This window comes from Armigeres subalbatus, chromosome 2 (genome assembly GCF_024139115.2).
Source record: "Armigeres subalbatus isolate Guangzhou_Male chromosome 2, GZ_Asu_2, whole genome shotgun sequence".
Taxonomy (NCBI): domain Eukaryota; kingdom Metazoa; phylum Arthropoda; class Insecta; order Diptera; family Culicidae; genus Armigeres; species Armigeres subalbatus.
The window spans coordinates 460,879,489-460,895,874 of NC_085140.1; the positions used below are offsets into that span (position 1 = coordinate 460,879,489).

General features: G+C 39.7%; 1 protein-coding gene across 5 annotated transcripts in view; it reads right to left on the reverse strand.

Annotated features, from left to right (window-relative positions):
• Positions 1–6,707: 6,707 nt before the first annotated feature.
• The window catches only part of LOC134213870 (apoptosis-resistant E3 ubiquitin protein ligase 1), a 187,702-nt gene continuing 178,023 nt past the window's right edge, over positions 6,708–16,386 (reverse strand). For all 5 annotated transcript variants that reach the window (XM_062693299.1, XM_062693300.1, XM_062693302.1 and 2 more), the window contains exon 9: positions 6,708–8,121. In XM_062693299.1, the coding sequence (XP_062549283.1) occupies positions 8,019–8,121 (103 nt within the window). In that variant the 3' untranslated portion in view covers positions 6,708–8,018. The remainder of the gene's footprint in view (positions 8,122–16,386) is intronic.

Sequence of the window (16,386 nt, forward strand, 5' to 3'; positions counted from 1 at the left end):
TTTTGCTTCAATTCACCGAAATCTCAACAGCAGATTTGTTCGGTAATTATTTCACCGATTTCTGCGATATTTTCCTTTGTTCAACTGTCAAAACTACCAAAAAATCTGTAAAATTTTTACCGAACAGTTCTGCTGTTGAGATTTCGGTGAAATTTCACAGAAATCTGCGATTTATTTTAAGTGTGTATAGCACAAAACAACTGCCGTGATAGCGTACATCGCATTATCTTCTATTCGGTGCTCTGTCATTAGTATGTAGTGTAGTATAGTAGTATAAGATCAAAATTAATTTAATAGGTATTCGTTTGCTCATGCAACCGGATTCTGCAATTCGCGCGAAAGGATGTCATCGTCCTTGCTGCCAGAACAATATTAGTCTACGTCGGTTGACTGAGTCGATTGATATATAACGCTATGTGTCTCCGGGCCTTCTATAAAAAGTTTGATTTAGGAGCGAACATACAGCAACAATTTTTTTTTTATGGGCCGCTCTCTTATTCGGTTCTATTTGATGCCCTGATGCTCTTTTTTTATTCCTTTATTTATTTGTTAGGCACTCTGTGTTACTTAACCGCTACTGTGCCGAGATCTACTGTGTTACTCTGCTGTACAGAATCCACACAGAATCTCCATTTAGATTTCCATTACTCTATATTGCTGTCGTTGCCAGTCCATTTCATCGTGAGTCCATTGTGTCCGTTTGTCTGTGTCGTGAATCCAATGATCATTGCATTGTTCGATTGCCATTTATCCTGGTACGTTGGAGGATTGCCTCCGAGAAGAATAATTTTTGTCAATCGTCATCAGGCAGCCGTGACGATAAGGCGCGTTCCTCAATACGCTACCGCATGGGCTACGCATCCAGCGACTGACGAGGGTTTGGTGGAGAGGCAGGGAATCGAACCCATGACCATTCGCTTGTAAGGCGAACGTGTAGTCAACTATGCTACGGACTCCCCCCCTGATGCTCTGGGAAGCGAAAATTTTATTTTCGTGCCGGGAGGCATATTTTTCAATTTTCCAGATTTATTTGAAAGTTACTAAGAAAATAAATAATGCAAATTTACAAAGAACAATGAAAAGCTCCGAAACGAAAAATTACGGGACGTGTTGAAAGAAGAAGATGCTCCTACTGCGACGTATTTCAAGGGGGATCAAAGTCACCAAAATCTGAAAATCGGACTGAGTAAGAACGCCAATGTCGCCAATGATCATCTTCATGATCCGCACCGAATTTCTCCGAATATTTTCAGCATCGGGAACTGTTGAGGAGAATAACTAGGCTGAGCTCAACATAAGTAACGTTTTTTTTTTAATATTTCATTGGCTGGAACGCTGATGTATAAGTTGTTTAGGAAAATTTACAATTCTACACCCCTACTTTCAAACTTTTGTTTTGAAACATCTGAAATTATTATATTGAAGATCAGCAAGAAACATCAGACTTCACTAATTCCTCTTTGCTTTCTAATTATGGCGTAATACACAGAGTCTCTTTTTACACATGGAATTTTGCTTCCCAATAAACAAGTTTGATGCAATGTAGGCAGCAGTCAAACAGCCAAGCCCAGAGTAGAGTAGGCAATCATAGTGGTGTAGAGTTGGGCATCGCAATCTTAGGAGCTTTCGGTTTTGTTTGATACACGGATCATTACCCTGTGTTTTGTGTAGGAGCATTGGTGACGCCTTAAATAACTGTTTGTTTTGGAGCCAATCCCGCTCGTGTCATATTTTTGAATTGGTCATCGATCACTCATCATTCTAAAATTTATTGCGAACTTTTTTTTTCTCTTATTTTCAACCTTGATAAAAACATTCTATTCAAATAATTAAGTTTTTTAGTTTTCTTCACATACCTATCTAGTAAAAAAGAATGCGATGCTTAAGAAAATAGTTAATATTCCTGCAAAAACGCTGCTTGGCTGATGAAAAAGCTAAACAGATCGAGCCGCACAGAAAGTTTCTGACGAGTTTTTCATGGACTCAAGATGTATTTGATTTGCTAAATTACTAAACTGAACAATGAATTTCAAAACGTATATGACCCCAAACTTTTGCTATGTAAGAGATATTTTGATTCACCATATATTTTAAAGATTTTATAAACATTAAAGGTTCCCCCAAACACACGCGACGAGACAATTGCGACGCGATTCTATCGCTTGGCGACTGCGATTCTGTCGCCGTTGATATGGAAGCGTAAATGGAACATTGCCTGCAGCGACCCAACGATAGAATCGCGGCGACTAGTTGTCGCCGTCGCGGCGATGAAATCAATTAGGTCTGGGGCAGTCTTAATATTGTATCAAAATTTATTACACATTTATGGAAAATTCTACTAATTTTACATAGAAAGTTCTTGTCATATAACGAGTTGGTGCTGTCCCATTTGATTCCGCAGCTTGATTGGCTTAACAGATGTGTGTGTCGGGCTCGACGGTGGGCCGTATGTGGTTTTCTTAAGAAATTCTTTCGAATTTCATGATGGATTCTTTCCTAATTTCTAATAGTAGAATTTTAAAAAAATAGGTTTTCAACGAAAAATTCTTTTAAATTATCTTGAGAATATTTTTCAAATTTCCATCGGAGATTCTCCCGAATTTCCAAAAATATCTCATCCGAATTTCCATGGAAATTTCTTCCGATTAACAAACGGAAATCTTTTCAATATTTCAAATGAAACTCCTTTATTTTCCACGTGAGGTTGATTCGACATAAAAAAAAATACTTACGAATTTTCACGATGACTTTTTTGATATCTCACGAAATAATTTCCTGGGATCCACTGGAGATTTCTTCATTTCCATCGAAAGTTGTTCCGAATTTTAACGAAAATATTTGTTAGAATTTCCACAGATTTATTTACACACATAGTTCAGCTCGGCATTTTTTGATCCTTTTGCCGAGATCCGCACAGCCGAGCCCTCGGTTCGTGACTTTGTACTGATATCTCAGCTGAAAAAGATTTTTATTACGCACTCAAAGGAGCCGCCGTAATCATACGTACATGCAAAAGATATTCTAGTTACTAGATAAAGATTGTCGCTGTCCGGAACATCTTTTGCTGGCGAGGATAGGGGAGCTAAATGTCAAAGAAGGAAAATCCATACGATTTGACAGGTATGTACCACACATGTTTCGGACAGCAGAACAAAGGGAACCGATGCGACAATCTTTATCTAGTAACTAAAATATCTTTTGTACATGCAGCCTTCATTTCAGCTAACGATATTTAACCAAGATTTGCACATCCGAGATCGGTGGAATATTTTAAGTGTGTATGATATTCATGGTTAACTATTAGCAAATAAAATTTGTTTTCATAAAGTAATCACCAAAATAGCATACTTTTTATTTTTGATTTGTGCAGTCTTACGTTCTATTCACGTGGGGGCATCTTCTGGAGCGGCACATGGATGGGCGGAGGAGGCATAGCCACTGGAACGCCTCCCACAGTCGTGTTAATGGTGCTTTTTTATATGTAAGCGTATGTCTTGATTTCATTAAGAATGCAATGCTGTTAAATTTGGGATCCGAGTTTCTATAAAATCGCTCATCTGTGTGTTGTTCTGCAGGAGGCTCGTTTTGTGTGTGTAGAGCGCAGCGTTGTGTTGGTCATTTTAAGCGTAGGTACAGGGGGGTAAAAATTTCAATTATGTACTTAATGTTTAATTCTTCAAACTTATTTTAAGGGGCTTCATTTTTTTTCTGTGCAGTTCCCTTTAGCACGCAGAACGTTCGCGCGATCATTGAAAAAAATAATTCAGCATTGTGCGGGTGAGTAAATTAATTAGCAAGTGAAAATTTAGTGCGCGCCCGATCGCGTTTGCTTTAGCACTTAGAACGAACGCGCGGTTATCAAAATAATTTGTTCTACGTAGTGTGAGTGTGCAGATTAATAAGCAAGGGTGTTCGTTTAGTGCGCGTCCAATTGTGTTTCCTTTAGCACGCAGAACGATTGCACAATCATCAGAATACTTTGTTCTGCATTGTGCGTTGAGTAAATCAGTAGGTAAATAAAATAATGTGCGCGAGTTACAACCGTAACCAACCGGACTTGGCCGAATTCCATCAGTCGTCAACGTAAGCGAAAGCCACTTGGGCATGAAGCGGCAACGAGCATCATCAGCAGTTATGAAATACGATCGATTGGGACTTTGATCGTGAGGTGCTGAGAAGGCATTCTTGGCCAAGTAGGTTGAACTGTAATTAAGTCAGAGCAGGGCAAATAAAGTTAGTCTTAGTCTAGCAGTAAACTCAAGTGTATCTTTTTTAAAAAGAACTTTTCGTCCCGGAATCTTTAACTCGCGTACGATCGTGTATTCTTTAGCACACAGAATGGTTGTGCAATCATCGAAATATTTTGTTGTGCGCTCAGTAAGTCTAATTGAAAAGTGCGCTTTCAATTGTGTTTTTGGTTAACTTTGATCAAACTACACGCTATATACGGCAGAACGTTTACCAAAACGAAACCTGTCACACACTCCTTAACCCATATATCCAACATCCCAGTGATTTCTCGTGGAAGTGCAGATGACTCGTCGGCTTCCATCAAAGCGAGTATCACGTCAACATTTTCCTACCTATTCCCTATTTGACCTGCATTCGGACACGGCCGGCGCTGGTATTGCTTAAATTAGGGTCACCAGCTTTTACACATTGAAGATGTACGTTAGTCCCAAACATCATCTGTTGGTTCTCTGTGTAATTGAAGCTGGCCTGGCAATAACGGAGTAGCAACCGTGGGCGGTCAATCATGCTCATGCTCTGGACAAAATTTCAACCAAATCGGTTAACGTTTGGGCGGTGCTAAACTCGTTGGAAGTTTATATTGAAAAATGTATGCAGAAACAACCAAAAACAATGATTTGCAGTTGGACGGTACAATTTACGATCAAGAACCATGATACTCATTCAGTTTTTGAAGAATTTAATACAGAATGTTATGCTGAAAACCGCAAGAAGATAAGAGTTTATTAGGCAAATATATTAGCATTTTACTGGAGTGTTGTAGGGGTGAATTTATTTCTTTTCAAAGGTAAAAGAACGAAATTTGCTCAAACCCCACTTCAGAGAAATGCTTATAACTTAGCCGGGCAAACTCTAATCTTCGCGCGGTTTTCTGCATAAAATTCTGTATTATATTCTTCAAGATCTGAATGAGTGTCATAGTTCTTCATCGTAAGTTGGCACGTCCAACAGCAATTCTCTGTTTTTGGATGTTTCTGCATACATTTTTGCATATAAGCTTCCAACAAGTTTAGCACCGCCCAAACGTTGACCGATTTGGTTGAAATTCAGAGCATCTGGGTATCAGATAGAATCGAATAAGAGAGCGCCCATCGAAAAAAAAAAAAAAAGTTTTTCCCATACTAATTTGAGCCACCTTAATATAGCCTTTGCGTATAATTTGTATTCGAGAAAGGCAAAATGGAACAGTTTCAGTAGCTACTTATTATTTAAAGGTTACTTATTTACAAATCCGATAGATGCTGTACATGTTTAAGCTTTTTTATTGTACGCAACTTGAAGTTAACTTGCAAGCAATAGGCGAATTCGAATAAAGCTGCATTTGTACACTCTAATTTTCATCTATTCAGACACTGAATATCCAATGGAATTTTACTCAATTTTCTTTAACAAGTCAAAATACTAAAAAAAAATTGCGGAAATTGAGTGAAAAAAAAAATCCTTGCGAGAAAAAATATACGGAAAGGCGCTCAGTCACTGAGTAGATGAAAGTTTAAGTGTACAGGCTAAGCCTGACCTATTTGCATCGAATCCGACTCATTTACTTTTAAAATTGGGCAACCCAAAAAGAGAGTAAAATATACTATTTTATTGAAATGATGATTGACCTAAAAATAGGGACCGCTTTGCTAAAATAAAAACCCTTCAGATAAGTAGGTTAACTTATTACCTTGAAGTCGAATAGAAAAAAAATATAATATGAGATTTTTCTCAGCTTTCACTAAATAATATTTTTATTATTGATAGATATACTGAGCAAAAGATCACATTTTGGGATGTCGCATGAGTCGTATTCGGCGCAAATTGGTCAGGCTTAAGAGTCTTGTCATTTAATTCCACCACTTTACTGTTCCTTTGACAGATACGTATTTTGTCCTCAACAGTAAGAACGTGTTCAGTGTCTAGTACTTGACTCGAGCTACGAGACTACAAAGCTGTGAAAGTTCAGGTTAAACGAGAAATGATTGAATTCCAATCGCGTAAGAACAACCTTCCCGAGCAAATCGATAACTTGTTTTGATGTTGTGAAATCGCCGATTATGATTATTTAATTTGGTATCTTTTTGGTCGTAACAAAACGTATAGCAGAAAAATCCTACTATGACATCAAATCGAAGACTATTCCTGCTATTGATGAGAGCAAATCGAAAACTTATTTTGATATTGGTTTCTATAACAAAATAAGTACTCAGTTTGATGTCAGATCATACAATTTAGTAATCTACTGCAAAATGAGATCAAAACATGTTATCAATCATAATTATTCATATTTGAAAACAAATTGTGATTTCAATTTGAGGTCAAAAACAAAATATGTTTTCTACATGCTCTCATTAAGTTTTCAGACTTTGCTCGGGTTGTATGCCCCAGAAAGACGGGATTTTTTTTTGCGCTTCTACAACGTATCATGGTAGGAATGTGATATTCAAATACAGTAAAAAAAAGTCACGAGGATATCGACTTGAACTTTGGTCTACTTAATGAGGAATTATTATTACTGGGATGCCTATTGGATAAATGTCGTCGACTGTTCATCGGAAAAAGTTATATTGCTTAAACTAAACAATAATTTTCTCCTAATATTGGAAAATACAAGGTTGGAGTTTTTTTTCATTAAAGCTTCCTAATCGGTCTAAAGTAATTATCGGAAATACGATTTGGTTGAGTTGTATTTCTAATTATTATTCGGTTTGGGTGGCTTGAAGCCCGGTTTTTTGGTCTTCTTGCGAACGATACGGCCACGTATTGCATTAAGAGCTAAACATTTGGTTTTTATTCTGAAGTATCACAGAACCTGAATAATATATTTGTTCGGATTCTTCTAATTACTAATATGCAAATAGAACATTTTTTTTATTATGGAATGTCAAACAATAAAAACTGGTTCTGATACGTTTCGAGTGTGATTGATTTGCATGATGTGAGAGAGGAATTGAACGCTTATTCATCTACTAATCACATATTTTCTTTTCTTGGTTTGCCCGCTTATATGTATATTCTTTGAACGTGACTTAATTTCACATGATATCAAATGTTCTCGAATTTGTAAATTCCTATATGTTTTAAGGCGCGTTGTCCAAATTTGAATGAGATCGCTCAATATGGTTTGTGTCTTCGTCGTACTAATAACCGTTCCAAATGCTCGAATGCTTCAAAACTATTTCTAGGTTCTTCAATTGAAAGTAGAGATAATGGGATAGGCTAAAATATCGAGGCGACTCTCATTTAGATTAGCTTCGGTTCCAACTGATTTGGCACAAACGCTAGAAATTTATTTCCAAAGAACTAAGTCTGCCTACATTTGCTTCCGCTTCGGATATTTTGGCACTTGTAAAGAGAAATCTGCCACACTCATCCTAACGATTATGTAATGAGCTGAAGAGAGTCTTTGCCTAGGTAAAAATGAAAGCGGGATTTCCTAGTTATGCTATTCTAAATTTCATTATGAACTGCAAAGCTATATAACTGGCTACGGGATTCGGAACGTTTTGTTGTTGGTATCTGGAAAGGTAAACTGATTTTACGATTTACATTGCATTCACTCATTCTCACTAAGATTATTATTAAGATTCTCATCAAATGTTTAAGAATTTGCTTTTCCCGAAAAAAGTGGTAAAATTCATAGAATTGACTTATTCATTTCTTGGTCAGCTAGAGAACTACTCTAATACATAGATTAAGGTTGTTTGTTTTGTGCTGTTTGTGTGTTCTTGTTGAGATTTCTGGCTCACTCAAGACGGGGCGTCCTTTTCGGCATCCCCCGCGACCTAAACCATTCCGAAGCCTTCGGTGCCCTCGCTGATGGCAAACATCAGAGCTCGCTCAAACTGTTCGTAGCTCTCGTAGTCCGGTAGGCAGAGTTGGTTGAAACTGTAATAGTTTTATGGGAAGAAAATTATTAAGCTCTTTTACTTTTAGTTTGATGTGGTTGTTATTAATAAAAAGGTTTCTTTTTCGATTTAAATACATATGTGTTTTGATTTGATTAGCAAATATATGTGAATGCTACCCATCCCGAGCAACGCACTTACGGTGACCTGCATAATAAAAAGCCCACTTGCCGTTTTTCATACAAAATGGTCAACTCCAACTAGATCTCGATTAAGTGTGCTAAAAATTTGACCAGAGCTCAGAGGTCGGAATACGTATCTGTCAAGGTACAATTAAGTGGTGGAATTAAATGGGATTGTACAAGCTCGTCTTACGACAAGTGAAAAAATAGATTTTTAAAAATCTTGAAAACTACAACTCTTAGTGTTCTGGTGATATTCAGGAAACTTTTTTGTATTGACAAAATACGTATTTTTCCTTAACAAGTCATCAGTTTACATCCTATAGAATGCAAGTTATTTAAGGTCACTCCTGACGGAATCCAAGTTTCAAAGTGCTCGCGTTTACGGGGGCACACCACTCGATACGGAAGCAACGCACAACTGACATTTTTATTATTTCACGCATGCTGCGACACAGCAAAGCTAATTCAACAAAAATGACAGTTGTGCGTTGCCTCCGTATCGAGAGGTGCGCCCCCGAAAACGCGAGCACTTTGAAACTTGGATTCCGTCAGGAGTGACCTTAAAAAAATAAATCAGTGCCGAAAAAATCATTTTGGTATTACCGCAATAACTTAGGTGTGGTAAAATTCAGATTATATCTGAGCTCTGGTCAAATTTTCAGCAAAACTGGTTCACACGTAACCGAGATCTAGATCTTCAGAGTTTGTATGAAAAACGGCAAGTGGGCTTTTTATTATGCCGATCACTGTAAGTTAATGCCGATCTTTTTGACTTATGTACGACCGTCTCAAGTCGGATCCATGCTGCTACAACCAAATTGATTGAATTTTATGCTACTCGATAAAAAAAATAAAAGAATGTATCTGTGCCATTATCTATTTGCCAAATTAGGAATTAAAGTATCCAAAAACGGGACACTTAACAGCTCTAGACAACTTTTTTTTTGAAAATTCGAAGTAGTTTTCAACATTACGATTATCCTTCTTCGGATGACTGCAAGCTTCACAGATTTTGTTTATAAAAAGTGAATAATTATATGTGAGTGTTTCCCCACACATGATTACAGAAACATCAGGTATCAGAACGGCTCTAGGGGCACGTTTGTCTAAATTTGGGAGATTTGTGTCAACGCGATGAATATTTGCCATGCGATAGTTGAGTCGGCAGTAACCTGTCAAGGCTTTGACTAAGACACTGCAATCCTGTTTAGATAGATTAGCTAAATAGCTTGCTACTACCGGAGATGGCTCCCGGATGTACAATTTTGTTCGATGACATAAGTCTGGACTGCTTCAAAGCCATTTGTGCTGAGTGACGGCTCAAGAGTTAATCAAAAGCTTCACATCACACTTGGATATTGAAATAGCTGGCTCAGGCCCAATAAAATCATGTGATGCTCCATTACGAGCTGACTCATCAGCCAATTCGTTTGCAACAATGGAAGAATGGCCAAGGCCCCATAAAAGGTGTAAATTATTCTTAATTTGAGTTCGACGTGCGATTACTCCTTGAGTTGGCCGAAGCCAGTTGCTGCAGTGCAAATTGCACTCCACAAATGATGGCAAGTATATCCGCTTGAAAGACAGTGCAGTGTCTACCCAGTGAGTGGGACTGTTCCAAACCCAGCTTTCAGTTTTTCTAGTTTTTCAGTTACCGTATTTCTTGAGGTTAATGTGGAAATCATCTTTGTTTTGAAGCCCAAGTCCTGGTGTTAGGTGGGACGCTAAACAGCCCTGACACGACGGCCCTCCGACGAGACAGGAGGTTTGCGCAGGCCCAATAAGCCGCCTTTACGAACGACATAGAAGATAATACGACTCGATACAATCGGCATCGACCTAGGCGACGAATAAAGGATCACGATTAAAAGCTTGGAACATGGAACTGCAAGTCGCAGGTTGCGACAGGATAATCTACGATGAATTACATCCCCGCAACTTCGATGTCGTAGCGCTGCAGGAAATCTGCTGGACAGGACAGAAAGTGTGGAAAAACGGGCATCGAGCGGCTACCTTCTACCTAGGATAGGATGTGACAACTCAATGAATCGACTGCTTTGAGCGTGCTTACAGCGGCACACTAGGAGTTAACTCTCTGAAATCAGTATGGCGAAAGGCATCTAAGGTTAGATTTCTCAAAATTAAGCACTTTAATCGAAAAAATATTTGGTAGGCGTAGTAGCGGACACCATCCCTTATAACCGGTACCAAATAGTTTTTCATGAAAAGTTCCTAATTTTGAGAAAACCAGCGTTAGATGTCTTTCGCCATACAAATTTCTGGCGGTTAACTCTTGCTGGCTATTTTGTGCATATACTATAGCGCCTGGATGTGGCTGCGGCGGGTAGAAAATCAGCCACTGCCAATAATTCATTGAGACTGCCTTGTTGTTTTTTAGTCGGTTGCTCTGACGAGGTGGTCGCCAGTGCAGCCAAAGTCATTTGATGCACAATCTTCCAAATATCATGTATCAAAATTTTATGTTTTTCTTTCCGTTCCATCCATTATTTACATAAGAGAAGCGAAAGACTAACAGAGAGAAGTTTTAGCTAATGTAAATATGACTTTGAGATCGAAAATGACAGAAAAGTGAATCGTAATGCTTAAAATCAATAGTTTTAAACCTTTACAACCCTTGAGAATAATTAATATGGCGTTTGCAGTTCAATATTAATTTATTTTTTACCAAAAAACTAAAACTCAAACATTTACGTATTTTGCTTGATATAAACTTTACAAACCTGCAACACGGCCAAACTAACAACATGCTGCCCTACGAAAAACGCGCCGCCACCAATCGAAGTAATCGATTGTCATTTTCAACCAATCAGCAACCGGTACGATTGTGACAGCAAATCGGTACGATTTTTACTGACTACTTGGCACATCCTATCCTAGCCTTCTACCAAAGCTGTGGCACCACCAACGAGCTGAGAGTCGACTTCATAGTGCTGGGAAAGATGCGCCAACGCGTGATTGGGTGGCAGCCAATCAACGCAAGGATGTGCAAGCTGAGGATAAAAGGCCGTTTCTTCAACTATAGCATCATCAACGTGCACTGCCCACACGAAGGGTGATCCGACGACGAGAAAGAAGCGTTCTATGCGCAGCTGGAGCAGACATACGATGGATGCCCACTGCGGGACGTCAAAATCGTCATCGGTGACATGAACGCTAAGGTAGGAAGGGAGGAAATATATAGACCGGTCATCGGACCGGATAGTATGCATACCATATCGAACGACAACGGCCAACGATGCATAAACTTTGCAGCCTCCCGCGGAATGGTAGTCCGAAGCACTTTCTTCCCCCGCAAGAATATCCACAAGGCCACATGGAAATCACCTAATCAAGTAATGGAAAACTAAATCGACCACGTTCTAATCGACGGTAAATTCTTCTCCGACATCACGAACGTACGCACTTACCGCAGTGCGAATATTGAATTCGACCACTACCTCGTTGCAGTATGTCTGCGCTCAAAACTCTCGACGGTGATCAACACGCGTCGGAGTCGTCCGCCGCGGCTAAACATTGGGAGGCTACAAGACGGTAGACTAGCCCAAGAATACGCGCAGCAGCTGGAAGTGGCACTCCCAACGGAAGAGCAGCTAGGCGCAGCATCTCTTGTAGATGGCTGGAGAGATATTCGATGCGCCATTGGAAGCACCGCAACCGCTGCTCTAGGCTCGGTGTCTCCAGATAAGAGAAACGACTAGTATGACGGCGAATGTGAGCAGTTAGTTGAGGAGAAGAAGCATGGGCGAGATTGCTGCAACACCGCACGAGGGCGAACGAGGCACGATACAAACGGGCGCGGAACAGACAAAACTCGATTTTCCGGAGGAAAAAGCGCCAGCAGGAAGATCGAGACCGTGAAGAGACGGAGCAACTGTACCGCGCTAATAACACACGAAAGTTCTATGAGAAGTTGAACCGTTCACGTAAGAGTCACGTGCCACAGCCTGATATTTGTAAGGACATAAACGGGAACCTTCTTACAAACGAGCATGAGGTGATCCAAAGGTGGCGGCAGCACCTGAATGGCGATATGGCAGATAACGGTATGGCGGTATGGTAATGAACCTAGGAGCATGCGCGCAGGACATGCGACTTCCGGCTCCGAATCACCAGGAAATCCAGGAGGAGATCGGCCGGATGAAAAACATCAAAGCCCCTGGAGTTTACCAGCTACCAGGAGAGCTGTTTAAACACCGTGGTGAGGCACTGGCTAGAGCGCTAAACTGGGTGATTACCAAGGTTTGGGAGAATGAGGTTCTGTCGCAGGAGTGGATGGAAGGTGTCGTGTGTCCCATCTACAAAAAGGGCGATAAGCTGGATTGTAGCAACTACCGCGCAATCACATTGCTGAACGCCGCCTACAAGGTACTCTCCCAAATTTTATGCCGCCGACTAACACCAATTGCAAGAGAGTCCGTGGGGCAGTACCAGGCGGGATTTATGGGTGAACGCTCTACCACAGACCAGGTGTTCGCCATACGTCAGGTATTGCAGTAATGCCGCGAATACGACGTGCCCACACATCATCTATTTATCGACTTCAAAGCCGCATATGATACAATCGATCGGGACCAGCTATGGCAGCTAATGCACGAAAACGGATTTCCGGATAAACTGATACGGTTGATCAAGGCGACGATGGATCGGGTGATGTGCGTAGTTCGAGTTTCAGGGGCATTCTCGAGTCCCTTCGAAACGCGTAGAGGGTTACGGCAAGGTGATGGTCTTTCGTGTCTGCTATTCAACATCGCTTTGGAGGAAGTAATACGAAGGGCAGGGATTGACACGAGTGGTACGATTTTCACGAAGTCCGTCCAGTTATTTGGTTTCGCCGACGACATTGATATCATGGCACGTAACTTTGAGAGGATGGAGGAAGCCTACATCAGACTGAAAAGCGAAGCTAAACGGTTTGGACTAGTCATCAACACGTCGAAGACGAAGTACATGATAGGAAGAGGCTCAAGAGAGGTCAATGTGAGCCACCCACCACGAGTTTCTATCGGTGGTGACGAAATCGAGGTGGTTGAAGAATTCGTGTACTTGGGCTCACTGGTGACCTTCGATAACGATACCAGCAGAGAAATTCGGAGACGCATAGTGGCTGGAAATCGTACGTACTTTGGACTCCACAAGACGCTCCGATCGAATAGAGTTCGCCGCCGTACCAAACTGACTATCTACAAAACGCTTATAAGACCGGTAGTTCTCTACGGACACGAGACCTGGACGATGCTCGTGGAGGACCAACGCGCACTGGGAGTTTTTGAAAGGAAAGTGTTGCATACCATCTATGGTGGGGTGAAGATGGCGGACGGTACGTGGAGGAGGCGAATGAACCACGAGTTGCATCAGCTGTTGGGAGAACCATCCATCGTTCACACCGCGATAATCGGAAGACTGCGGTGGGCCGGGCACGTAGCCAGAATGTCGGACAGTAATCCGGTGAAAATGGTTCTCGACAACGATCCGACGGGAACAAGAAGGCGAGGTGCACAGCGGGCAAGGTGGATCGATCAGGTGGAGGACGACTTGCGGACCCTCCGCAGACTGCGTGGTTGGCGAAGTGCAGCCATGGACCGAGCTGAATGGAGAAGTCTTTTATGTGCAGCACAGGCCACTCCGGCCTTAGTCTGATGATAAATAAATAAAAATAAATTTGGACGAATCAAATACCCTCAGTTTTTCTGAATTTCCAGACCATTCCTACAAAAATTTCATGCATGAAAATATGATGATTCCAAAATGTAGAAAGTATCATTGCTTACAGAAATATAATTCCAATTTTTTATTTTCTTCCAGACATATTTTCAATTCAAGCATGTACTATTAGTACTCATGAACACTTTTGGAACTCATGAAATTCCTGAATTTTCAAAATAATTCTTTGCAGAAGGGATAATGTTAATATAAATGTTAAAATAACTGGAACGAGACATAAACAAGATCCCTACTCTCAAGCGTCTACAATGTGAGTTGGACTGTAATTCAATAAAGCTTTTGTATAGCCTGATATAACGATCCTTGCAAGTTTGAATCCTTGAAGTTATCCTGAGTTACTGTAAGCTATATAGCAAGAAGAATTTGTAGAATGCCGGAAGTAATTCTGGACTTCTCTTGAAGGTTAATGTACATTAATCACATCAATTGATGATCACGGTAATAAAGTTCTAAAAATATCACACATTAAACATTGTCTTCCTATACCTTCTAGAATTATTATCTAATATTGAAATTTGAGAAACAGGAAGATAAACATATTTTCAAAGAAATTCATTGGGAATCTTGGGAAACAATCTACTAGCCAAATTCATTGAAAACTTCTGAAAACAAAAAACTATCTAGAGAGCACCTATAAATTTCTTGTAGATTAGGATGATTGTTTTTGTGAAGGATTGTTTACATTCAGCAGAAAGTTTTATGGAATCATTGAAGACATTGAATAAGAAACTTTTGGATAAACTCAGCAAATATTACGTGAGGATTGTGTAAAAGTCATTGACGTGTAAATTGAAATAAATTCTGTCAATACCTGAACTATGAAATAATAAATAATTTTTTGCAATTCCTGATCATAATACCTGGTTTACAGTTCGTCTTTGAGTGATAAAACGGCCTACTTTTCCATACCAACGAAATGGGTGCTTTAATGAACATTATGCAACTCAAATGAGTTGCATAATATTCATTATAGCACTCATTTGGGTGCTATAATGGAAAACCAACATCAGAATAGTAATTACATGACTACATTTTGCTGAATTAGCTTGGGTAAGTGCTTATGTAGTGAATTCTTTGCGCTTCATAATAAATTAATTAGTTTGATGAACATGACATCAAAATTTTCCAAAAGGAAGTTCATTTTTGCTTCATGGCTTGTCGAACTATGCAATGTGGCACGATAACATGAAATCTGATTGCTCTCTGCAGAAATATGATTTATTGGCAAGAATGATCATGAGGATTAAACTAGACTATACAATTTTGGTACAGATTAATCATATTAAAGCCCATTTTTCGTCATTGCAAAAAATAGCGTGTGCAACTCGTTGCAAAACTCGATTTTTTCAGCACTCGTAGTATTTATCCAACTCGGCAAGCCTCGTGCTGAAAAAATCATCTTTTTGCAACTAGTTGCACAAACTACTATTTAGACTCTCTAACCCTAAAATCATCTCCAATAAGCTTTTACAGGCACTTTGACAACTTCAATTCAGTTGTGCATATTATGGAACATTAGAACTTTGAACAAAGTATTCAAAATGCAATAAATATTCAATTCCGGGTTTTGTGTTTTTTTTCTGACCTCAATGGATTTCTGTAACTTTCCCTAACATCACAAATCCATATCAAAATTTTCTCAAAATATATGCAGAATTGGGAATCCGACCCACATGCTATGATAAAAGACTTCGTTCTTGCTCATTTGTCATTAAAGATTACAGTTTTTTTTTTGGCACAGCTGTGTAAAATTAGTACATGTAGGAGAGAAGGCCGCAAAACGCCCCCCCCCCTAGGCAAAACGCCTTTTGGATATTTCCTTTATATTTACCGTGTTTGAGAAGGTCGTAACAAAACTAGACCTTCAACTATGTAGGCGAAAAAAGTGTCTAAATAATCGAAAGGAAAGTAGGAAAAACCCAAAACTTTCTACATTTTGATGAAGCATCTAACATTTCGGCGAGACAATACGCCCTACTGGGACTAGCCTACACGCACTGTTCATACCATATACTGATTTGCCAACGCGTAGTCCGTTGTTCCATAGGGACTGCAAGCTAAAAGGCGTTTTGCCTCATGAGTTTTCCGGCAGCAAAATATAGGTATTCAACAATTTTAAAATGGCATCAGCTAGCTTTATTGTTTGACTGTTGCATGAGGTAAAAATACCCATAAAAATCATTACAGTTGAGACATTAGAGCAGTCATTGCTTAGCTAGGGCATATTGCCCCCTCTTCCCCTACCTATCGCATTTGGAGCTTTTTCAAACGAATTTATCATAGAGTATATCCCCGCCATTCAATGCATTCTCGTTATAGTTTGCAAAAAAACGTCTCCCACAATGTGTATTACATATTATGTATAATATTTTGTGGGT